Source organism: Rhineura floridana, chromosome 9, assembly GCF_030035675.1.
Source record: "Rhineura floridana isolate rRhiFlo1 chromosome 9, rRhiFlo1.hap2, whole genome shotgun sequence".
Taxonomy (NCBI): Eukaryota; Metazoa; Chordata; class Lepidosauria; order Squamata; family Rhineuridae; genus Rhineura; species Rhineura floridana.
The window spans coordinates 88580048-88606901 of NC_084488.1; the positions used below are offsets into that span (position 1 = coordinate 88580048).

At 43.6% G+C, this 26854-nt stretch overlaps 1 protein-coding gene across 31 annotated transcripts in view; it reads right to left on the reverse strand.

The window, feature by feature from the left end:
- The window catches only part of ANK2 (ankyrin 2), a 568387-nt gene that overhangs the window by 247183 nt on the left and 294350 nt on the right, over positions 1–26854 (reverse strand). For 23 of the 31 annotated variants that reach the window (XM_061585319.1, XM_061585314.1, XM_061585316.1 and 20 more), the window contains exon 1: positions 11584–11930. The exons of the other annotated variants lie outside the window; for them this stretch is intronic. In XM_061585319.1, coding sequence (XP_061441303.1) covers positions 11584–11721 — 138 coding nt within the window. In that variant the 5' untranslated portion in view covers positions 11722–11930. Of the gene's footprint in view, positions 1–11583; positions 11931–26854 lie in introns of those variants that run through there. 31 annotated transcript variants of the gene reach the window in all.

The window sequence follows — 26854 nt, forward strand, 5'->3', positions numbered from 1 at the left end:
TCTATGCGAAATCCCCTTGATTTGCCATTTGTAATGGGCTTAAGTGGATGTTGATGTTTTACACTGATTTCATCAAGGAACCCCCGTTCCGCGCCCGGAACTTACCGGGCGAAGGGACGTGTTTTGCGGCCGCAGCCGAGCCGCCATCTTAGTGAGGGGGCGTGCACGCAGCGCGCTGGTGCGCTGATGTAGCATGCAGCCAGGAGGCGGGGCGGCAGACAGCCATTTAAGGCCGTACCGCCAGCCGCCCACCCTCACTGTGAATTATGGCGGCAATTTTAAACGGTTGTTTTCGAGCGGCTCCTGCATCGGCGGCGCGACACGGCTCACCCTCACTGTGATTTCGGCGGCAATTTTAAACGGGTGATTTTCGAACGGCTCCAGCATCGGCGGCACGACCCAGCTCGGGTCGCCCGCCGACGCGCGCGGCTTCTCCGGACTCCTGCGGCCCGGGCCTTGGGGCGGCGGGGGCGGCGGCGAGGAGCGGTCAGCGCGCCGCGATTGCCGAGCGGCGCGGCTGTGGTGCGGTGGAGCTCCGTGCTGGGGCAGTGGTGAGCCCTAGGCCTCGGGAGGCCCTCCAGCTGCGGAGGTGCGGCCTGCAGGAGGCCATCCATGGGCAGAGGGTGGCGGCAGCGGCCGCCCAGCGCCCATCCGGCTACGGAAGTGCGGCCTGCAGGAGGCATCGGCAGACCCGGTGGGGCAGCAGAGCCCTAGCCATCCAGCAGCAGCGGAGGTGTGACGGCAGCGGCCATCCAGCGACGGAGAGAGCCCTAGGCCTCGGGAAACCCTCCAGCGCAGCAGCGGCGGAACTCAGGCGAGGCGGCCTTGTGGCCGCGTTCTTTTTCCTTTAACACTACCCAGGGGACCCCAGTGGGAAGTTTCTCAGCCCCTCACCCACACTGGTCGCTTAGCGGCCCAGGTAGCAAGGATTGTGGGGGTCAGAAAAAGGGACCCATAGGCAGGGGACTGGAGCGGACGGTGAGGGTGCTGGGCCCCCTCTCGTTGCCACCTCTCATTGCTGCAGGAGGCATCGTCCCTCTTGCGGCCACAACGGGCATAGGCCTTGGGGGTCGTTAGTGAGATTAGACCCAGCTACACTCTAGCTCAGGATGCCACCTAAAAAAGGTCAGGGTGGGCCAAAAGGGAAGGGAAGGGCCCCCAGGGCAGAGGGTAGACGCCCACCCCCAGCTGCAGAGGATGGGGGACAAGGGGCAGGCATACCATGGACCACTATACTGGCTAGATTAGAAGCCCTGGAGAGGGGCTCTGCCCAGCCGGCAACTGGGAGAACTAAGGAACCACCCCCCAAGCGGCCCCGGGAGAAAGTGCAATGTCCAGTTGGCGGGGCTAACGCTGCGGCTATTAATTCTATCTTAGCGCGACTGGACGCGCTGGAGGCAGGGCCTAGTAGGGCCACAGCAAGAGAGCCCGGTGCAGAAGCAGGAGCAGCATTGTATGCACATGCAGCCCCAGGACCACAGCCCATGCATGGGCCTTCAGCAGACAACACAGGGGGTGAGTCTCCCTGGGCAGCACAACAACAGAGGCAGCCCCAGTGGGGTTGGCCCCCGTGGGGGTTTCCATACTGGTCCTTTTCCCCACCAGCTGAAACCGAGCAGTATGGGCAAGCGGGGATCACCATGGGGGTGGGGCATGGCACACCACAACAACTGCCTCCCCTAGGGGTGGCCTGTGAGCAGGTTTGGCAGTCCACGGCCAGAACAGGGATGGGAGTGGGGGCTCAGCCCTCCTGGTCGGTTCCCCCCCCGGCAGAGGACGCTGACCCTTTGGGCTCAGTGAGGGAAGGGGCTATACCGTTTGGGGAGACATCAGCCCCACTGGGCTTTCACCTGCTGCCCGCTACAAAAGAAAAAATTTGGAAGGGGGAGTACGTCGACTTATTCTCACTTCTATACAGGGAACCAGTGAGGAGGGAGAAGGATAAGGGTGAAGAGGCAGAACCTGACAAGCCCAAGAGGCGGCGCATTGAACGCACTTGGGCTAATTGGTTGCCCGCATTTCTGACATACATGGGGGTGCTGATGCAGAAACAGCCACAGAGGGGCCCTATTCTGATTAAATACCTCGATATAGTATATCGGGGCTATTCCGAGTTCCAGGGGGCAGCATGGCTCACCTATGATGAAGCGTTTCGTATGAGGGCGGCCTTTGATACCTCCCTCCCCTGGGACAAAAAGGAAGCGGACCTGTGGCTACAGTTTATGTCACACTCCAAGCCCATAGCCGGGGACAGAACAAACAGCGGCCACCTCTTGGCCCGCCAGGCAGCAGCAGCTCCTTCCCGCGGGCCTGCGGGGCAGGGGGTTCAACCCCGCCTGCTCTGCTGGGAGTTCAGCTCCCGAGGCCACTGTGGTCGTAACCCCTGCAGGTTCTGACACGAGTGCGCAATATGCGGGGGTCCGCACTCCTGCGCTGCCTGCCCCAGGGGCCGCCCCTTCAGAGGTGGGAACAGGGACGCAACTGGCGCAAGGAGACCGGGAGCTGCTAGCGCAGCTCAAGGAAAGGGGCCCCAGTCCAGTTAAACTCTCCGAACTCCAGCGCTTGCTCTGCCGTTACCCCCGTGTCCAAGACGCCCAGTTTTTGCTACAGGGCTTTACAGAGGGTTTCCAGATTCCCTATTTGGGTCCCAGGCACCCCTTCATGTCCCGCAACCTCAAATCAGTGGCGGGCATGGAATCGATCGTGGGGGAGAAAATTGGAAAGGAGGTCATGGCAGGCCGCGTGCTGGGCCCCTTCGCGGCACCACCCATCCCTTCACTCAGAGTTTCCCCGCTGGGCCTCGTGCCCAAGAAGGCACCAGGCGAATTTCGCCTTATACACCACCTGTCCTTTCCCCAGGTTGGGTCAGTAAATGACTTCATCCCATCAGACCTCTGCTCTGTCCACTACACGTCATTCGACTGTGCGGTTCGCATGGTTAGGGACTGCGGGATGGCCGCCCTCATGGGAAAGTGTGACATCAAATCAGCCTTCTGTCTCCTCCCTGTGCACCCACGGGATTTTGAGCTGTTAGGCTTTGCCTTCATGGGCAAATACTATGTGGATAGGGCATTGCCTATGGGCTGCTCCATCTCATGCTCTGTTTTTGAACGCTTCAGTTCTTTCCTGGAGTGGGAAGTCAGGAGACGGGCAGGCCGGCAATCAGTGGTGCACTATTTGGACGACTTCCTGTTTGTGGCCCCTGCAGACTCGGGCGCCTGTCAGGCATTTATGGAGCAGTTCGCGGGGATGGCGGGGGAACTGGGTGTTCCCCTCGCGGCTGAGAAAACTGAGGGCCCGTCCACTACCCTCACTTTTCTGGGCATAGAGATCGATACAGTAGCCCAATGCTGCAGGCTCCCGCTGGATAAGCTGGCGGACCTTAAGGGGAAAATCTCAGAGGTGGTTGGGGCGAAGAAGGTGACATTGGCCACACTTCAACAGCTGGCAGGCCATATGAACTTTGCATGCAGGGTGGTAGCACCCGGGCACGCATTCTTGTGGCGTGTGTATGACGCCATGGCGGGCCTATCACGCCCCCACCACCACACACGTGTTACAGCCGCTCTCCAGGAGGACCTGGCAGTTTGGTCCACCTTCCTGCGGGAATTCAATGGGGTCTCCTTATGGAGAAAGGATCGCCTGTTGGAAGCGGAGCTACAGGTGAGCTCCGATGCCTCAGGTTCCTGTGGTTTTGGGGTCATTTTCCATGACTCATGGTGTCATGGCAGCTGGCCACAGAACTGGGCGCAGGCTGGCCTAACCAGAGACCTGACCCTTTTGGAGTTCTTCCCCATTGTCGTGGCTGTACACCTTTGGCCTGACAGACTGGGCAATTCCTCAGTCCACTTTTGGTGCGACAACCTCCCCACGGTGCATGTCATCAACACCCTGTCCTCTAGAAACCCCAAGGTTATGCGGCTGGTCCGGGTGTTTGTGCTCCAATGTCTTCGCTATAATATACAGTTCCTGGCGCGCCATGTCCCGGGTATTGATAATAGCATTGCTGATGCTCTATCACGGAACCAGATGGAGAGATTTCACCAGCTGGCGCCGTGGGCAAGGGCTCAGCCGGACGTGGTACCCCCAGCGCTATGGGAGATTGGAGGACCGAATCGGAACGGGCCATAAGCCTGTCTGTGGCACCCAGCACTTTGGCCAGCTACCAAGGGGCAGGTAGGGACCTGGCAACCTTCAGGGAGTCCAGAGGCTACACCCAGGAGTGGCCCATCCCCGTGGAGCATCTCATGGAGTTCTTCGTGGAAGGGAAGCGGAGGGGGCTTTCAGTCAGGACCATCAGAGGTAAGCTCTCAGGTCTATCCTTCCTAGGGAAAGCACGGGGCTTCCAAGACTACTCCGGTGACTTTAGGGTCCGCCGGATGCTGGAAGGGTGGTCCCGTGAGCGACCGCACACACCGGATGCACGCTCCCCCTTTTCCCCAGAGCTACTGTTGGGGCTGCAGGGACAGTGGAGGGTGCTATGTTCGTCCCAATTTGAGGCATTGCTATACCATGCCGTGGCCCTCACCTTGTTCTTCGGGGCCTTCCGAATAGGGGAGGTGGTGGCAGGTTCTAAGACAGATAGCTCCCTCCGGGCCCTCCTGGTTTCTGATCTCAGCTGGGAGGCAGAGGGGGTCTGCCTGCAACTCAGGCAGTCAAAGACGGACCAACACCAGAAGGGTCGCCTGATTGTGTTATTCCCATGCCAACAGGAGGAGCTCTGCCCGGTTAGGGCCCTACGCATTTTTCTGGCAGCCCGGGGGCTGCAGCCAGGGTACCTATTCAGGCACAGGGACCTCCAGCCCCTTACCAAGTATCAGTTTTGGTCGGTGACAAAGGCAGCACTCCAGCGGCTTGGTGTGGATGCCCGCAAGTTCGGGACACACTCCTTCCGGATAGGAGCAGCCTCCACGGCCGCCCACCTGGGTTTTTCCAAGGGGCAGCTACAGGCAGTGGGCAGGTGGTCCTCGGATGCATATAGGACGTATGTTAGACCACTAACGGAGATGCATGAGGCCAGCGGCTAATGGCAATTGTTGTCGTTTTTGGCAGGCTGCTGGGAAAGATCGGAACAAGTGAGCATCCTCCTCTGTGGCCACAGCATGATTTTCTGGGCAGGCCGCAGGGCGGCAAAGTCCCGTATTGGAACGCAGCTGGGGCTCAGTCAGTGGGCCTCAGTGCGGTGGCTGGGACGACGGGGGATGAGTTGGGACGGCCTCCTGCCTTCCTTGTTCCAGTCGGCTGGGGACGGGGCAATGCCCCAGGTGCTGGTCATCCACCTGGGAGGTAACGATTTGGGTCTGTTGAAGGGCAAGGCCCTAATCGAACAGGCAGGTAGTGACCTCCGGGCCATCGCGCAGCGCTGGCCGGGGGTGCACTTGGTATGGTCTGACATCCTGCCGCGCAGGACGTGGAAGTGGGCTGATGACCCACGGGGAATGGACAGGACACGGAAGAAGGTTAATAGACAGATTCAGAGGGCCATCAAGGGCCTGGGGGGTTCTGTCATACACCACCCAGAGATCAAGCAAGATAGGCTGGAGTTGTTTAGGCCAGATGGCGTGCACTTGACTGACGGGGGCAATGACATCTTCTTAATGGACCTGCAGAGGGGTGTGCACCGGATTCTTATCGGATGTGGGGTAAAGGGAGACTAAGCAGAGGCTTGTCCCCTTTTTGTGGCAAGGAAGCGCTGGGGAAAGGTTAAAAGGGAAAGGGCAGCTAGGTGACACCTTTAGGCACCTTTGGGGGTGATTGGCGGTCTGGGGGCCTGCAGCTCTGGGCTATACAGCCCGGGGGGGCAGAACACGGGCCGCTTTTGGGGCCAACGTGCCTCATCCGCTCTGAGTTTTACGGCTCCGGGGGGCAGTGATGCGGGTTGGACCCCCTACACATCCACAGGGTGTGGCCGGAGCTGGGGCCTGGCACAGGGCAGCCCCAGGCTCAGGCAAGGTTTGGTTGCCCCATAGCTGCAAGCAGGCTTCGCCTGGATCAGCAGAATTCCCCGCACTGGATTGTCCCTCTGCAGATTCATTGGTCATAATTGACCTGTTTTTAATAAAGTGGCCCATATTTAACCCAATGAATGGTGTCTGTGTTTATTTCGGCAATAGGCCGCAAATAACTAACAGCTAGGCTGTTATCTGGAATGTGTAGGAACAGGGTCTCTGCTGAAGATTTTAACAACCAGCAAATGATTCTCTGATATGTCAGACTCAGGCAGAGGTCAAAGCCAGCCCTCTGTATTGCACTCAAGGAAGTACATGGACTGGTAGTCCATGAAACACTGGAGAGATACAATCCTAGAATAGAATCCTGGAGTTGGGAGAGACCTCTATAGTCATCTAGTCCAACCCACTGCAGACGCAGGAAACCCAATACTACAGCATCCCAGTTAGGTGGCCATCCAGCCTCCTCCCCCCACATGCCTGTTAAGGGCTTGAGTGGAGGCCCTGCAACATGTGGGTCATCTGTGGAAATAAGGTGGGTGACTGCCAGAAATTATGAGAACTCTGACAGAAAAAAGTCCAAAAGGGGTCTGGCTTTTTTTATCTTTTTACACTTTGAACTCTCGGCTCTCTCTGACTATTTTGTGTATTGCCATGAAAATTTAGAGGGTTGTTAAGCAAGCATTTCTGAGTTCAGGACTATAAGTTTTGTAAGGTTTTGTTTTGAAATGAGCTTATGGGAAGTATCAGAATGGCATGTGGGGTATTTTCAATTTAACATGGCAGAATGCGAAAAATCTATGCTGACTATAGTATACAGCCACTCTTGTGGCTGTATAATAAAGAAGAAATTTACTGCAAACTATAAGGGGTTGGGTGCAGAAGAATGTCCTTCAACAGAGAAAGCTCCTTCACCAGAACTTGGATCCAACTCAAAGCTTTTGTGTTGCTGCTTGGGTTTAAAGCAATTCTTTTCAATTTATGCTTAAATTGAAATGATATTGAATTAGAGTTCTTCTGTGACTTCATATTTCAATCCCAAACACATCAGCTGGCCTGTGATACAACAAGGAACAGTCTATGGAAGGAGAAAGTGTTGCTTGCGCAATACCCCCTTCTCCATACATACGTGGCTGTTGGGGACAGGGGAGGGCAGAAAATCTCCTGCATCCACAACTGCACAATGTTCGCATGTGGAAAGAATCCAATCCAAGAATTTGTGTGTGCAGCAGAAGCAGACAAGAAGAAACCTCAGTTTATTTATTATTTTATTTTATTTTATTTATTTATTATTTTATTTATTATATTTGTATACCGCCCCATAGCCAAAGCTCTCTGGGAGGTTTAGAGTAACTAAAAACATTAAAAACAAATATACAAATTTAAAACACATCTTTTAAAAACAATTTAAAACACAATTTAAAAAATTTATCTTCCTATATTTTGTCTTCAAGTTCCTTTATCATCCTTGTAGCTTATTCTTTGTATTTCCAAATAAGTAACTGATGCAACAAGCACATTGGCAGCATAACACTAGAATTTGTTTGATGGCTAACCTAAGGCCCTCCAGAAGTTGGCCTACAATTCCTATCATCCCTGATCACTGGCTGGGGCTACTGGGAATCCAACAACATCTGGAAAGCCTCATGTTAAGCACCTCTGCAAGCTGATACTTGACTTTATGTCAGCACATTAATTATGTCAGCAGGATAGGGCAATACCACCACAACAAATGCATAACTGCAGCAGCCCAGACATTAGTTATTTGAAGCTTTTAATAAGCAGATATTGGCACATTGGGAGAAAAGGCTTAGGATAACGCACCTGCATGCCATCTCACAGCATTTCAACCATCACCATACTGCCTCTACTCCAAATGAAACCTGTGCACCAAATAAATTGTATCACCTAATTTCAATGATATTGAACCCAAAATAGAGCAGACCTGCTGTACTGCACCTGACTGCTATAAAACGTGGTACTCGTGGGCTGTATTCAAATAACTTTTACAGAGAATAGACCATTGACATTAATGGCTATAACTACCTGAGTTTCATTAATTTAATTGGGTCTACTCTGAGTAATAGTTGATACAATCCCATGGTTCACACCATTCTGTCCTAATACAGGAGTTTCAAACATGGTGCAAATAGTTTCATCTTTCATCCAGTGGCAGTTTTTCATTATCATTTCCTGTTTATTGTACAGGAAATGCTGCCCTAGACCAGTGTCTGGATGCAGTATTAGGATGGATGAGTGAAAATAGGCTGAGTTTGAATCCTGGCAAGACAAAGGAACTGTGGTCGAGTGGTTCTCGTTTCTGAGAAGCTGGTCAATTCCTAGCCCTGGATGGGGTTGCACTTCCCTTGAAGGAGCAGGTTTGCAGTCTGGGGGTGCTTCTGAATCCAGCTTTGTCACTGGAGGCCCATGTAATAGTCAGAAGCTCCTTTTACCAGCTGTGATTAGTATGACAGCTACAGCTGTTCCTGGACTAGGAGAGCTTAACCACAGTAGTTCAGACAGTGGCGACTTCGTGATTAGGCAACCGCAATACACTCTGTGTGGAGCTTCCCTTGCTCTTGATATGGAAACTGCAGTTAGTGCAGAGTGCTGCAGCACAGTCACTGACAGGTGTGACACCCTGTCAGCATATAACACCTCCACTCAGAGACCTGCACTGGTTGCCAGTTTGTTACCAGGCCAAGTTCAAGGTGTTACTGGGCTAAGTATATAAAGCCCTGAACAGTTTGGACTACTCTACTTGAGAGAATGCCTTCCTAATATATACACCCACTCAACTGCTTGGATCTGCAGAACTGGCACTGGTACAGGTACACAATTTTCATTCTGAACTTACAAGAAATCTATCTTTTGGCATGGCAGCATTCACACTTTGGAACTAGGCAAGTGCCTTTGCTGTGCTCTTTTCGTCACCTGCTAAAAACATTTTTGTTTAGGCAAGCCTATCCAGACATGTAGAGGTTGAAATGTGTTTTAATATTTTTTAACTGAATTGGTGATTTTAATTATAATTTGATTTTTTAAATACCTGTTTTTAGCTTTTAAAACAATTGCAATGTTTGTTTTATTTTTTGTAAACCACTTAGAGATTCTATTTACAATCAAGTGGTATATAATTTTTGTTAAATAAAAGAAATAAATAAAATGTATTTGAACTGAGAAAATTTCTAAGCACTTTTTTTTGACTATGTACATATCTCTAATTTAGGAGACTCAATACCTCCAACTCATTTCGGTGTTCCTTTTTTGTTAAAATTACTAAGGTCATTGAAATCATATAACAATGAATGTTTTCAACTATTATGACATTAGTTTCTATAAGAAAACTGAATTATGGAATGGCTGGAAATCATACTTCATGTAAGCTCTAGCATCAAAAGATTAATATATTTGTCGTTTTTGGAGAAAGAGTCTGTTCAAAATTTATCCCAAAAAAGAAAAGAAATGATATAGGAAGCTGCCTTATACTTAGTCAGACCATTTGGGCATCTTGCTCAGTATCATCCACTGACTGGCAGCAGTCCAAGGGTTTCTCTCAAAGCCCAACCTTATTTATTATTTATTAAATTTGTATCTCGTCCTTCCCCCCAAATGGAGGCCAGAGCAGTAAACAAGTAATAAAACAATAAAAACAACTTAAAAACAAAACACCTTAAAAAAATTCCAGTACAGATGCAGACTAGGATAACGGTCTCTACTTAAAAGCTTGTTGCAAGAGGAAGGTCTTCAGTAGGCACTAAGACAACAGAGGTGCCACCTAATATTTAAGGGAAGGAAATCCCAAAGGGTAGGTGCCACAACATTGAAGGTTTACTTCCTATATTGTGTGGAATGGACCTCCTGATAAGATGGCATCTGCAGGAAGCCTTCACCTGCAGACTGGGTGTAAAAGGGATGAGATTATCTTTAGATGCATGATCTTCTACCTGGAGATGCCAGGGATTGAACCTGGAACCTTATGCATGCAAACCATCAGTGTTCATCTTACTGAGCCATGGCCCTTACCCCCCCCCAAACAAAACACAAATGTTTGGCAGCGGTCCTCCAGGGTTCCAGGCAGGGGGCATTCTCTGCCCTCCCTAAACAAGAAAAAGAAAAATGCTTCCTTCCTTTGTTATTCCTACAGAAATGTTTTCAATTTCTCTTGCCGAACTCAACTGCTGATGTGAACTTGAATGTTGTTAAATTCCAAACTGAAACTACTAATTGTTCTGAATTCTCAATACAAACAAAACTATGCAAAAATGCAACAAAAATATCCAAATATTTCCAAAATAGTTTTGCATATTTTAACTGCAACTTACATCTACCTCTGTGGTGCAGAGTGGTAAGCAGCGGTAACGCAGCCAAAGCTCTGCTCACGGCCAGAGTTCGATTCCAACAAAAGGAGGAAGTCGAATCTCCGGTAAAAGGGGTCGAGGTCCACTCAGCCTTCCATCCATCCGTGGTCGGTAAAATGAGTACCCAGCATATGCTGGGGGGTAAAGAAAGGCCGGGGAAGGAACTTGCAATCCCACCCCATATATATGGTCTGCCTCATAAACGTTGCAAGACGTCACCCTAAGAGTTGGAAACGACTTGCACTACAAGTGCAGGGACACCTTTACTTTCACATCTACCATTAAGAATGTATGTCATATTAACACTGAAAATGTAAGCAGTTTTTGCTAAATCACTACTGGGTAACTACCAGGGACATGTGGAATATCAAAGATATGTGGATTAGGTTACAAACACACAATGTGGGCCCTCATAATGATATTACATTGATGCAAAGTTGCAAATTATAACCATATATTACAGGGGAGTGCTCATTCTGATGCCAAAGAAATTCTTCTTTTGAGCACTTGATGAAATATGCAATATATAATAATGAAATAGTTGATGAAATATGCAATATATAATAATCTAGTGGAATAATTTGAAATACATTTTTGTCAATTCCACCCCCCCATTAGAAGTTCTAAGACTGCAGTCCTATATACATAATTACTTGAAACTCACTGAGACCTACTTCCAAGTAAATATGCGTAAGACTGGGCTGCTCAACACTTTTACTCTTACATAACGCAAGCAACATTTCAAAATCTGTGTCTTGGTCCAAATAATTGTAAACATTCACAATGTGAGAGATCACACTGACCTGTGCAAAGAACAGTTTCTATAACTGAATCTTTTTATATCTCCTAAACTATGGAAAATATATTTAACAGAACAGCACAGGCCATCAAAGGACTATATTGATTTTATGTTCTCAAATGAGACATTGGTGCATTCTCTTTTCAGAATGTCTACTTACAAAAAAATGGTAAAACAGAATCTTTCATACCAGTCACAGTTCAGCTCAGTTTCTTTGCTACTTACAATCTTAGATTTTTAGATGCATGAAAAGATGTTCTAGGAGCTACTTTGCTTAGTACCAGAACCCCAACATTTACCATCTAAGTCCACCTGGAAGTACCTTTTAAAGACACAGACACTGATATTTTATTGCTTAGCATTTCCAGTAGCTACTCAAGCAGGTTCCAAGAGTTCTGCCAAGAGGTGTTCTTCACACTTGCTCCATTCAGCCACATAGGCCTAGTTATCCCCTTTGTTCTCTCTTTAGACTTACCAGTGCCTCGGGATCTGTACTCTCTTCTCCATTGCTGCATCCATAGTAGTCTGGAATTTTATCCACATCTTGCATATTCCCTTGTACTCTCACACCCTTGTCTGTGTGACAAGCCTGGCATACAGGTGCATTGCCCATATTAGTCCTCCACTCCTGCAAGTGGGTTTGACTTTGAAGTGTCCTGAACACTCCAGAGGGGCAGATTACTTTAAACAATCCAAATATTCACTACTCCTACACTTTGCTCTCTTCAACTCCCCTCGCCAGAGTTTTCTTTCTGCTGGCTGCCCTGTGTCAAAAAGGAACCTTAGCAACTGCAGACAGCACTCAGTGACCATTTCCAATTCAGGCGCTGCCTGTCTATTTTTACACCTACTAGGCCAGCTATGCATGTAAATTGAATGGGGAGGGGGAAAGCTACATACAGGCAGCCTGACTAGTGCAGAGTTAAAGTCCTACGGTGTGAAATGCCTCCACATACAAGGGTTATTGAATTACCCAGCTGCATGCCTTTGAATGTTTTGATTTTTTCCTTCTCTCTACTGTTCACATTATCCCTTCATGCTTGCCCAGAGCACTACATTTCAGAATGCTGCATGCTAACATCTTGGTAGTTTCGGGGGGGGGGGGAGAGAAAAACTTTAATGTAAAATGATTACTTGAAAATGTCAGCTATTTAGTATTTACCATGCGAATGTCAGAAAACATTCTGCAGCACTTGAAATGGCTTTTTGTTTGCTTGTTTTTTTAAAAGATCTTCACGCAACATTTAACAGGCAATGGTGGAGTGTTTCTGCATGCTGAATTTGCATTGGGTGGATGAGTTATGTTCTTATAGAATTCTTTTCATAATTTTGCAGGATTATAGTGTTTAATTATCCCTTAAGCCACTTTTTAAGACTGTCTGTTCTTTTTTCCAACCTTTTGGGTTTGCCTTTTGAAAGTTCTCTAACATAGAACATAGGAGGCTGCCTTATATCAAGCCAGCCTATTGGTCCATCTACCACAGTATTGTCTACACTGAATGGCAGCAGCTCTCCACGGTTTCAGGCTAAGGACATCCCTGGCCCTACCTGAACATGCCAGGAATTGAACCTGGGGCCTTCTGCACACAAAGGAGATGATCTACCAATGAGCTATGGCTCTTCCCTCAAACATGCTCCTAAGTCAAAGTACAAATCCTAGAAGCAGGCAAATGGAACTTTGCCTATAATGCAAAACTAATTATATTTATTACTCTAAAAATAGACACTGGTTGGATCCAGACTTAGGCTGCAATCCTAACCCCATTTACCTGGGAGTAAGCTTCATTGAATTCAATAGGACTTACTTCTGAGAAGACACAATTAGGATTGTACTGGTAGTCAAGCTTATTGTAGACTCTTATGAGCCCCAGCCAGCATGTCCAATGGCCAAGGATGATAGGAGTTTAGCAACAGCTGGAGGGCCAAATGTTCCCCACATTTGTAGCAGATTCATTGAAATCAATATAACATAAGTTAGCCATATCCCATTGATTTCAGTTGGTCTGCTTTAAGCATGACTAACGCTCCATTTGCATGTAACAGTAAGCCATAGTCTGAAACAAACTATGGCTTACAAAGGACGAGCAGCATGCTAGTTGATGCACGCTGGTCAATCTTGCACACTTTCCTCCCTTTCCAGAACCAAGAAACAAACTATGGAGCATATGACTTAACATTATGTGTAAACCAGCTCTCATAGTTTGTTTTTCTCCAAGCAAACCATGAGTGGAAGCCATGTTTTATTCTGCAATTACCACTTGTGCTGTTTTTGGAAGAAACAAACCACAAGTGTTGCTTTGCATGCATGGAACGCCAAGTCAGTCACTCCATGGTTTTGTTTCTTGGCTCCCCTAGAAAGGGAGCAGTAAAGCAAGTATGATTGAGCAGCATGCACCAACACACTGCTTGTTTGTGGTAAAGCCATGGTTTATTTCTGATATGGCTTACTGTTACATGTGAACAAGGGCTAAGTCTAGATCCAATCCACTGAATATATCAAGTGAACACACACAAGCAAATGCAAGAATATTGCAGTGTACCAATGATAATTGCTATGGTTTCAGTTATTTTGACACAATTTTTGAGTGCATATTGATTTTGAACAAAATTGCTTCTCATTTATCCAACTATTTTTAATGATACAAATGATACTCAGTAACCAGTTGTCAACAGTCCAGCATCTTTTTTGCCCTACTGATTTGTGCCCAGCTATCCTCCACAGCTGCCAGGATTTAATCAGATAGCTGTGTTTTTCATCCTTTCGGATTACTATAGGGAATTTGAAAAAATGAAAATGGACTGCCTTCAACTCAATTCTGACTTATGGCGACCCTATGAATAGGGTTTTCATGGTAAGAGGTATTCAGAGGGGGTTTCCTATTGCCTTCCTCTGAGGCTAAGAGGCAGTGACTGGCCCAAGGTCACCCAGTGAACTTTATGGCTGTGTGGGGATTCGAACCCTGGTCTCCCAGGTCGTAGTCCAACACTCTAATCACTATGCCACACTGGTTCTCATATAGGGAATTTACCCTCTTGCTAATTATGTCAATTTATAATGGCTCTATGCTCTATGGATTCCTGCATTAAGCAGGGGGTTGAACTCAATGAACTTATAGGCCCCTTCCAACTCTACTGTTCTGTTATTCTTCTTCAGTTATCTAGCCATTTGGTGTGACAGTATTTTGGTTTTTACATTTACTGTCATTTTAAGGGAGGAAGAGAGGGAAGCATAAATAGATAGCTAGGTATTTTGATGCGGTTAAACAACATTTGATGTGTGCCATAGGGAGTCAGTGCGTTATGGAAGTTTAACTGATCGCATGTACTGAGATCTCCAGTAGGTCTCACAATTTTCCTGTGTTATACTAATGGTAAGCCTCAATCATATTCAAGGAGGTTGACTTCCCGGAAGGAGTGCTGGCTGGTGATTGTCTCTGAGTGAGCTCTATCTCAGAGGAAGCTTATTTCAGTTAAAAGCCACTCAAGAGGAATTTTTGACTGGCGTAAATATTCTCCAAGATAAAAGGGGAACCGAAGAGATTATCCATGGAACTCCGTCGAGCTGTAGATTGCTAGATTTGATCAGGAATCCCCCTGAGATAAGAAGGCATTTCTAGCAGCGGAAGACAGAGTCTGGATTTCCAACAGGCTGTGCTGAAAGTAAGCGAGACGTTTTTTTCTTTCTCTTTTAAAAACGTTTTTAACGAGCTAGCCTCCTTCTGTCTAAATCTTATCAACTAACTTAAATTACTATCGTAAAAGAGACTTGTTTACAAATCGGCAACTCAGAAACTTGGGTGACTCACACTTTTTTCGTATTATACAAAGCTAAGGAAGAAGGGAGCAATTCAAAGAACCTGCTTTATTTTTTATGACAAAAAGCTGGCTTAAAGCTGGAATTACAAAGATTAAATGGATAAGAGGCAACTTATTAGATAAGATGATTTGATTATTTGAAGGAAATATATCTGAGAATATTTTTTTTTATTTTGGATTAAATTTTTTCTTTTTGAACGAATCTGCTGTTCGTGTATCTTACTAACTGCTGGATGCTGAGAACTGGATTTGTTTTACATTCCTGAATGTGCTGGAGATAAGAACTGTGTTGGTTAAACAGGCCTGGAATATTAACTTTTTTGTTGCTGGGAGAAAAGAAACTGTTTGCCTCTACATTGGCTAATAATAGAAAAGGTTTTGTTTTTTTTTCAAGAATGACAACTAGGAAAACAGCCAAAGTTTTGGAGCGAAGAGTTTCAATTGATACACAGGAATTTTCTGGACATGTTCCAGAAAATTATGGAGGGATTTGGTGATTTTAAACAGGAGTTGAAACAAAAGATGAAACAGGACAGACAACAACTTAAAGATGAATTTTGCAATATGAAAAAGGATTTTAAAGATTTACAAGATCATATAAAAACAGAAGTGGGTGAGATTAAAAATAACATTGAGCAATTAACACAGGATGTAAAAAATGTTAAAGATAAGGTGCAAACCTTAGAGAATAGAATAGATATTACAAATATGGAATTGGAAAAAAATTTGGACTATATTGCTGTTATGGAACTTAGAGATAAAGAACATTGCTTGAGATTCCGTGCAATTCCTGAGGAAACAGGTGAAGATATCAGAGAGAAAATTGTTAATGTTTTGGCAAAATCCTTCGACAGGAACGAAGATCGGATGGATTTTGAAATAGACAAAGTTTATAGAATTAATTCCAGATATGCAACAATAAAAAAAATCCCAAGAGATGTGCTTGTTTATTTTTTAAAAAAGAGGACCAGAGATATGGTTTTGCAACATCATTTTAACAATGTCTTCAAAATTGACGGTAAAGAAATACAGGTGATGAAGGAAATTCCTGTTAGGCTTCTACGTAAGAGAAAAGATTACGCTTTCTTCACAGAAAAACTTAAACAATGTAAAATTCAATTTAGATGGGATGTTCCAGAGGGAGTGATTTTTACATTTAGACAACAGAAGTATCGATTAAATACTGTTCAAAAAGCAAGGGATTTCTTGAGAAAAGCTTCAAAAGACATGGAAGAAGATAAACTCAAAGATATGGATATAATTCCTGGGAAACAAAGTCAACAGAAACAGGTAGAGGAAGAAAAGGATGATGATGGATCAAAGGGAGCAACAGGCATAGACTTTTCTAAAATACATGCTTAAAAATGGATTACAAATATCTAACTTGGAATATAAATGGAGCCAATTCGTCGCAGAAGAGAAAGAAAGTATTTCATTATTTGAAAAAATTAAAATTGGATATAATTTGTTTACAAGAAACTCATATTAAGAAGAAAGATTCTAAATATTTAATTTGTAAAAATTTGGGTGAAGAATTTATTTCGGCAGGATTCAAAAAAAAATGGTGTGGTTCTTTATATTAATTCACAATTGTCTCCTAAATTGATATTATTGGATGATAGTGGCAGATTTGTGGGAGTTGAAATCACCATTCAGGGTACAAAAATTTTGATAGTGGGCATTTATGCTCCTAATGAAGATAAAACAAGGTTTTATACTGGACTTATGGAAAAATTATCAGAGTTTGCATATGATCATTGGTGTGTCATGGGTGATTGGAATGGGGTAATTTCACCAAAAATGGATAGACTTTCTGAGAAAAATATTAAAGAGACACAGGGCAAATTGCCAAAGATCTGTTTCGAATTGATGGAAAATTTAGAATTGGTGGATGCTTGGAGATATATAAATGACAATGCAAAGGAATTTACTTACTTTTCAGAAAGACATAAAACATTTTCGAGGATTGATATGATTTGGATGTCTAAAAATTTAGTGAAAGATATTTCCAAGATGGATGTGTTACCAAAAACCTTTTCGGATCATAATCCAGTGATATTGACTTTAAAAAAAAAAAATCTTGGATTTAGATGGAGACTAAATGAATCTTTATTACAGAATGATAAAATAGTGCAGGAATGTAAGAAGAAATTAAAAGAGTTTTTTGAACACAATTTACATAAAGGAACAGATGAAAATATTGTTTGGGATACAAGTAAAGCATTTATGAGGGGATATTTTATTAAATGTAATTCTGAATTAAAAAAGAAGAAACAACAGAAAATGCAATTGATCTTGGAAGAAATAAAACAAAAAGAGGAAGAATTGAAAAAGAATCCAACTAAAGCTTCTACTGTAAATCAAATTAAAATGTTACAGAAACAAGTGTCAATGTTGACAGTTAGAGAAATTGAAAGGAAATTAAATTTTGCTAAACAAAGGACTTTTGAATTTGCAAATAAACCAGGGAAATTGCTAGCATATAAATTAAGAAAAGAACGACAAAAAAATATTATTTTAAAGATACAAGAAGGAGATGAGATGATGACAATTTAAAAATCCAAAGGGTTTTCCATCAATATTATTCAACTTTGTACAAGTGTCAGGAAATTCCCTCAGAAAAAATAGAAGAGTATATATCCAAACAGAATTTGCCTAAAATTACAGATCTTCAGAGACAAGCTATTAATGGCCCTATTACGTCAAGAGAAATATCTGAGGCTATAAGTAAAATTAAATTAGGAAAGGCGCCAGGACCGGATGGACTATCAGCAATGTATTACAAATGCTTGGAGGAGGAACTTTTACTACCTTTACAGTATACAATGAATTCTATTTTACAAGAGGGGAAGATACCGGATAGTTGGAAAAATGCCAATATAACATTAATACCTAAAGAGGAGCAGGATTTAACTAAAACAAAAAATTATCGGCCAATATCTTTACTGAATAATGACTATAAAATTTTTACAATGATTTTGGCTGAAAGAATGAAAATAATATTGCAACAATTTATTCAGGAAGATCAAGTGGGGTTTTTACCTAAAAGACAATTACGTGATAACGTCAGGAATGTTTTGAATGTGTTGGAATATCTAGAACAACGAAATGACATACAAGCTGCTTTGATTTTCTTGGATGCTGAGAAAGCATTTGATAATTTGAATTGGAAATTTATGTTTAAGGTTCTAGAGCAAATGGACTTTGGAGATAATTTTATAAAATGGATCAGATCGATTTATACATCACAGAAGGCACAGATAATTGTCAATGGGCATTTAACGGACTCATGTGAATAGGGTTGCCAGGTCGGAACCATCCAAAAACCTGAGAAAATGGGGGCGGGCCCTAGTGACATCATGGGGCAGGCCCTAGTGACATCATGGGGCGGGCCCTAGTGACGTCATGGGGCGGGCCCTAGTGATGTCATGGGGCGGGCCCTAGTGACATCATGGGGCGGGCCCTAGTGACGTCATGAAGCATGATACATTGTATCAACCACGCTTGTGTGCAGCATACCATTAAAAAAAAATTTCAGATTGGAAATTAAAATAGAAATCTTACCTAAAAGAGGTCCAGCTGAAGTGACAAGGTCATTCCCTCTCACCATCTTAGGGAGTATGGATGGAAAATGGAAATGGAATGCCTTCAAGTCGATCCCAACTTTTGGTGACCCTATGAATAGGGTTTTCATGGTAAGAGGTATTCAGAGGTGGTTTAACATTGCCTTCCTCTGACTTTGGACACATATACTTTGGACACATAATGAGAAGACATGATTCATTAGAAAAGACAATAATACTGGGGAAAACAGAAGGGAGTAGAAAAAGAGGAAGACCAAACAAGAGATGGATTGATTCCATAAAGGAAGCCACAGACCTGAACTTGCAAGATCTGAACAGGGTGGTTTATGACAGATGCTATTGGGGTCGCTGATTCATAGGGTCACCATAAGTTGAAATTGACTTGAAGGCACATTAACAACAACAACTGAATTAAAGATACAAAAAAGGAATGTGGAAGGTGTTTTGTTTTATTTTTTACAGCCTGGAGAAGTGGTAAGAGGTAAAGTCAGGAATGAATGCATTTTTTTAATGAACAAGATAGCATGTTGAACTATCTTGTAAAAATGAACCAAGAGTGCTTGCAGCAGCTATGCTAATGCAGAGTGAGCCAGTTGTTATCTGCATGGTGCTATGAAGTCAGTTGTATGTTAACTGTATGCTCATGCAACAGATGGTATAGCACAGTGGGGAGGAGAGCCTGGCTGGGAGTCCAGAGTCTATGAGTTCAAATTCCCACTCGTGTCTCCTGGATGTCAAGGGCCAGCTAAAGATCACCCCCACAGTGAGTGGCTCAGGGATTATGTGCCCTGCCACCTGTGGGCAAGGTGCATAGTCGCAAGGAGCCGTTTCCCCCAGCTGGCAGTTGCGGACAAGGAAGGGACTGGCTTGTGCAGCTGTGGCAAGCTGAGCAGGCCCTAGCCAGGTGGGGAGTACTAGCCTTAGATGGTAAACCGCCTCTGAATACCGCTTACCATGAAATCCCTATTCATAGGGTAGCCATAAGTCGGAATCGACTTGAAGGCAGTCCATTTCCATTTCCATGCATATAATTAAACAGATGCAGTCAAGTTTTTGGACTTTATTGTGATTGCTGGCCAAGCAGGATAGGGCTCATGGGAGTTTTAGTACAATATCTGGAGGATGCTACTTTGGCTGCCTTTGGGATAATAGATGGCAGCCTTAAGTCTGAAATGGTGTTTGGAATTCTGTAGAGACCAGCCAGTACACATTATGTCATAAGGCCAATTCTTAACCATTTGGCTGTGGCAGTTACCTGAAATTGCTCTTTCGTGGGCTCTCACAAACACCACCAAGCTTTTCTTTTAAAACAGACCAGCTTGTTTAAGTACATACAAAGAATAAAAAAGGAAGTCAACTGACAAGAACAAGACACTTTTTTTCTAAGCAAAATTGATCAAAGAAAAAAAGTATGCTTGTGTGTGTGCCTGTGCGTTTGTGTGTAACACACACACACACACACTTACATGTAGCATAGAATCACAGAGCTAGAAGGGGCCTTTTAGTCCTTCTAGTCTAAGCCCCTGCTGGAAGTCCAAAACCCAGAACAAGATCAGGTCTGTTCGCTTAAATTGCCACATTAGAGACTTAATGAGACAACACGAGTCAGTTTATTGGGAACTTTCCTACAACAGGGTGACCATATGCTTAGATCTGATAGACCTGAAGCAGCTGACAATTTAGGGCAGACTTCCCCAGCTTGGTGCCCTCCAGATGTTAGCTGGTGGCAGCTGTATGCCCAAAGATATCTGGAAGGCACCAGGTTGGGGAAGGCTGCTTTGGGGAGATGGGAAATGTGCAGAAAAATGGAACAATGGCACACATTCCTATTTGTTGTCATTTCAATCTCACTCCCACATCCTGTCAAGAAAAGACAATTACATGATGATTCTGTCCGTTTCCAGCAGTGCAATTATCCAGAGGAAATAGTAAGAAACTGAGGATTAGGGCCAAACTCTCTCTTTCTCTCTCCAGCCTCTCTCTCTTTCTCACTCTCCAGCATCTCTCTCTTTCTCCAGCATCTCTCTCTTTCTCTCTCTCTCTCTCTCCAGCATCTCTCTCTCTCTCTCTCAGCATCTCTCTCTTTCTCCAGCATCTCTCTCTTTCTCCAGCATCTCTCTCTCTCTCTCTCTCCAGCATCTCTCTCTTTCTCTCTCTCTCTTTCTCTCTCTCTCTTTCTCCAGCATCGCTCTCTCTCTCTCTCTCTCTCTCTCTCTCTCTCTCCAGCATCTCTCTCTTTCTCTCTCTCTCTCAGCATCTCTCTCTTTCTCCAGCATCTCTCTCTTTCTCCAGCACGCTCTCTTTCTCTCTCTCTCTCTCTCCAGCATCTCTCTCTTTCTCTCTCTCTCTCAGCATCTCTCTTTCTCCAGCATCGCTCTCTTTCTCTCTCTCTCTCTCTCTCTCTCTCTCAGCATCTCTCTCTTTCTCCAGCATCTCTTTCTCCAGCATCACTCTCTTTCTCCAGCATCACTCTCTTTCTCTCTCTCTCTCTCTCTCTCTCCAGCATCGCTCTCTTTCTCCAGCATCGCTCTCTTTCTCCAGCATCTCTCTCTTTCTCTCTCTCCAGCATATCTCTCTTTCTCCAGCCTCTCTCTCTGTCTCTCTCTCCAGCATCTCTCTCTTTCTCCAGCATCTCTCTCTCTCTCTCCAGCATCTCTCTTTCTCCAGCCTCTCTCTCTTTATCTCTCTTTCTCCAGCATCTCTCTCTTTCTCCAGCCTCTCTCTCTTTCTCTCTCTCTCTCCAGCCTGCTACCCACAGCAGCAGTGGACGCCGGACGGGACCAGCTCCTTCTTAGCCCCGAGGACGCCCGGCCACTTCACCCCTCGTGCTGTGGGCGCCGCTGGGCGGCAGCGGCCGTGATGCGCTCCCCAGCCAGAGACGCTGCGGCCGTGGCCGCCACCGCCACTGCCGAGCTCCATCGCGGCCACTCCCGCACAGCGGCGCCCACAGCAGGAGGGAGAATGACAGCGCTGTGCTCGCCCGACTGGCCTTTTAAGCAGCGCCCACCTCACGCGCCCAGGGCCAGCCCCTCGTTGCCACTCCCACCCACCCCTGTCCAAGACAGGCTGCTGCCTGGGAAGACAGAGCCCGGCTCCAGCAGCACCAGCTCTCCCTGCCTCAATGACAAAGGGCGGGAAGGCGGCCAATGAAAAGCCGGAGATCATCCAGTTTAAGCAAAGTATTGCCGGAGGCCGGAGACGGCCCCTTTTTCCCTGAAACTCTGGCCAAAAACCGGAGACCTGGCAACCCTACATGTGAAATACAAAAGGGTACAAGACAGGGATGTCCATTGTCCCCCCTTCTATTTATTCTGGTTTTAGAAGTGCTGCTTAGAGACATAAGGCAAGACAAAAGGATTTCGGGAATAAAGATAAAAAAAGAGGAATATAAATTGAGAGCATTTGCTGATGACTTGATAATTGTATTAAAAAATCCCTTGGAAGGAATCAAAGTATTGATGGATAAATTAGAAGAATTTGGACCATTAGCAGGATTTAAGATCAATAATCAAAAAACGAAGATGTTGGTGAAAAATTTATCTTTAAGAGATCAAAAAGAGTTAATGGAGAAGATAGATTTTAAAATAAAAGAAAAGGTGAAATATTTAGGTATCATTATGACAAATAAAAATTCAAAGTTGTTTCATAATAATTATGAAAAACTATGGACAGAGATTAAGAAAGATTTGTTAAAATGGGATAAATTACAGTTGTCATTAATGGGTAGAATATCTGTAATAAAAATGAATGTATTGCCGAGAATGATGTTTCTATTTCAAACAATACCTGTCATATCCTCTGATCTACCTTTCAAACAATGGCAAAAAGATATTTCTAAATTTGTTTGGCAGGGGAAAAAACCAAGAGTTAAATTTAAATTATTACAAGACGCCAAAGAAAGAGGAGGGCTGGGATTACCAAATCTGAGACTTTATTTTGCTGCTTGTTGCTTAGTCTGGATAAAGGAATGGATTCTATTGAGGAATAAACGATTATTGGATTTGGAGGGTCACAACCTGAAGTGGGGATGGCATGGATATCTATGGTATGATAAAGTAAAAGTTAATGTGGATTTTAATAATCATTTTATAAGACGTCCTTTGTTGAATATATGGAATAAATACAAAACAAGGTTTTTTTCGAAAATACCACTATGTGTTTCAAGTCAAGAAGCATTTTATAGAAGAGAAATGGCTGGAAAAGAGAAATGGTTAACTTACCAAGAACTATTAGAAAATGTGCATGGTGAATATATAATGAAAGAGAGAGAACAACTAATAAAGGAAGGATATACTTCACAATGGTTTGCCTATTTACAATTGTTAGAAATATTTAAAATGGACAAGAAAATGTATGGGTTTGAAATAAATAAATCTGATTTTGAAATAGGTTTGTGTACAAATGATGAATGCATAATTGCAAAAATGTATAAATTTTTATTAAAAATGGACATGGAAGAAGAACAAGTAAAAGAGTGTATGGTTAAGTGGGCAAAAAATTTTGGTTATAATATACAAATGGATCAATGGGAAAATATGTGGAAAAAAGGTTTGAAATTTACATTATGCTATAATCTTAAAGAAAATTTTTATAAAATGATGTATCGTTGGTATATGACTCCAGAAAAGTTGTCAAAAATGTATAGTAATGTTTCTAATGTATGTTGGAAATGTAAACAACAAGAAGGATCTTTTTATCATATGTGGTGGTTGTGTAAACAGGCAAAATTATTTTGGGCACAGATAGGTAGGATGATGCAAAAAATCTTAAAGATAAATATTCAGTCAAAACCAGAATTTTTTTATTGGGTTTTATGGATAAACAAAAGGAAAAGAAATATGGAAGAATAATATTATATATGATCACGGCAGCAAGATTACTATATGCACAAAAGTGGAAAATGGAATCGATACCAACAATGGAAGAATGGCTATTGAAATTAATGGACTTAGTTGAGATGGACAAATTGACATGTCTTATTAGAGAAAAAACGACAGATACATTTCTTAAGGAATGGAAGCCTCTTTTGGACTTTTTGTTGAAAGAAAAAAATGAAATGATGATAATGGGATTTGACGATTAATTAAGATAGACTTTGGAAAAAAGTGAATTTCGTATGTTCTAGGAGACAGGTTTGATATATTTTATATACTTATAGCTGATCTGTAACAAATCGGAAGTCAAGTTTTTCTTTTTATTTTTTTTTTTGTTGTATTGTTTTTGTTGTATTTGTATTTGTTTTTATAAAAATTTGAATAATAAAAAATTATTATAAAAAAAAATCATATTCAAGGAGGTCATGGGGCTCCTCCAGACTATCTGTCTATTCAGCATTCATTCTGATTTGCTTGTAGTTAAACGATGTTTGGACTTTACTGAGCATTCATTCTGAGTTGTTTACAGAGTGATTAATAGACAATGAGCATTTATCCTGATTTGTTTCTGGAGAGTTTACATGCAGAGGCGGCTGGTAGCTCCATGTCAGAGGGGCAGCAGAATCCACTCCAGGTTTTAATCCAAACTTTCAAGCAGCTGTCCGAAGTGCCAACCCTATTTTGGGGATAGGTTTCAGGACCTTGGACAGCTCCTTTGAAGTCCAGACGAAAACCTGGATTAGATTCCATTGCCCCTCGGACATGGACCCACCAGCCACCACTGGTTATATTTCTTCTCATTAATCATTTCACATTTTTCAGTGCTTTTCCCCATCACTTTCAAACTACACAAAGCCCTTTTAAAAAGTGGATTTGTTGTGCTAAGGTGATAGAGTGCTTTAATTCACTTAAGTACACAAACCTAATGTTTCAACATGCCCTTGAAACACTCCCTCAAAACTGACAGTCTGGAGGCACCCAAGACCTTGCCTGATAAAATACAAGATATTGCACAGTGTTCGTATGATATGGTACAGACATCTGAAACAATTTCATCCCTGCCATTCCCAAGCCTCAGTCTAGTACTTGTCCTAGAATATCTTTATATAATTAAGAGAAAAACATTTGCTAAAAGTAGACAAAGAAACCTTCAAAGACTCACAGAAGGCCACAAACACCACAAAGCAAATCAGACAGATACATCTACAAGGCTCAGGATTTGTAAAAGCCCTATGATGAGGGGCAGTGGGAACCTCCCCCCTCCCACTTTTCTACCACATTTCTTTTGGGAGTATGGGGGGCTGTCACTGCTCCCCACACTTCCTGATGCTTGAGATAGAGGAAACTGCAAAACTGAAGAGCTTTGTTTAGGAAAGATAGTTGCCTCATTTTTTACAACACCTGGAACATCAGAATTGATGTATGCAACTTCGTATGAATGTTAACATTAAGAAAATATTAAACTTCTTAGCTCTATATCCCTATAACTCCACATCAAATATAGAACAGAGCTGCCTCTTGTTCAACAAAATTAAAATCCAGCTATATGGCAGAGTTCATATGTGTACAGGTCAACTCTGCCCATTTTTGTTTATTTTATTTACCTCTGTCCTCTGGTTTTAAGGTCATATAAGGCAGCAGCTGGTAATCCCAGAGACTTGAAACCTACACTATAAATATAAAAAGTCAATCTCTTCAATGTTGTTTCCTGTTCATGCAATTCTGCCTTCTTACATCCCATGTCTAATGAATAAGGTTCCTAAAAGTTTATGGTAGCTGTCAATATTGTGAAATTTAATATCCAATTTGCTACTGCAACTCCATAAATTCCATTTGCTTTTGACTCAAAGCTTGAAGGTGGACAGACACTTCTTAGAAAAGGGAATACCAACATAGTAGCAGAGATTCACAGAAACATCTTTCAAGACTTAATATTCTTCCAATTTTAGTGTTAACAATATTAAAAGAGACATATCCTACATATGAGATTTCTATCTAGTAACTTGTGCCCTTTTGAGGATTCCACACTGGATGAAGAACACGGACAAAATACACAACATATTTTTAATGAACTCATAAATGGATATGCAACCAGAAAACAAAGACCATGGAATCAGTTATAAGGATGCCAAATACTGATTGACACACTTTCAAAAACTACTTGCAGATGTTGTGATCACCATAGATATCTATGGCAATAAAGGCATAAGCTTCTCCCAGTGTTCTTTTAACAATGATAGTGCTGTTTGTTAGAATGGTTCAAAGTTATTAAGGGAAAATTACTCAGAAAGCAAATATTTTCATCTTTTGCCAAAATGAGGCAGCACACAACATTCAAAACAAGTGTGTTGTTTAGGGAACTTAAATTTAAAAGTCCTTATGGAAGGGTGGAAAACTCCCAGGCTCTCCTTATTAATGAAACTGTTATTTGGTTGTGTTTCTCAGATCTATTGTATCAGATAGCAGCTAAGGAATAAAAATCAAAGGCAGATTGTTATAGTAATCTGTCTTGTACATCAGTCTATTATATAATTAGAAACGCAAGCAATGGAAAAGGGTCAGATGTTGCTTTCACCTTTTTGAATAAATAGTAATTCAAAGAAGTCAAACAGACATTGATGAAAAAGTGCTGGACACCTTAGGGACCAATCAGGTTATTGTGCCATGAGAAACTTGAACTTAATCTGCCTTATTATTGTTCCCATTGGAGAGTTAAGGTACATAAGAAGAATGTGCCAGATCAGGTCAAAAGCTCATCTAGTCCAGCATGCTGTTCTCACAGTGGCCAACCAGATGCATGCTAGTATTCAGAGCCCAGATCTAGGTTCAACAGCACTCTCCTCATTTGTGATTCCCCGCAGGTGGTATCCAGAGGCATACTTAGAGGTAGAACATAGTCATCATGGTCAATAACCATGGTAGTCTCTAGTCCTGTTTTAGATCAATATCCTAAGACCAACCCAGTACATTTATTTCTATTTCATAAACAGGGTTTACTGTTGCTGGGTTATCTTCAGAAGGGCATTTCCTATTCCAGAACTCATTTCTAGTTACTGCTTTAAATTAATCTCCAAGTAAAATTATTAATATTTTCCATCTGTTAGGTTACACAGAGTAGAATTGTCTTAAAAACCAATGTTCTCCCCCCCCCAATCCTCCTATGAGCATAACCACCTATATTGCAAAGCTGAGCAGTGCATCTTGGTGCATAGACTGATGCTCCAGCAAAGGGCCTTGGACCACCCACACCTTCATTCCTGGCTATTCCCAGCAAACAGTGTCACAGAATCATAGAATAGGAGAGTTGGAAGGGGCACGCAAGGTCATCGAGTCCAACTCCCTGCTCAATGCAGGAATCCAACCTAACGCATATACGGCAGGTAGCTGTCTAGCTGCCTCTTGAATGCCTCCAGTGTTAGAACTGAGTGTTGTAAACTGAACATACAGGTTAATCTGGCTAAGATACTCAACA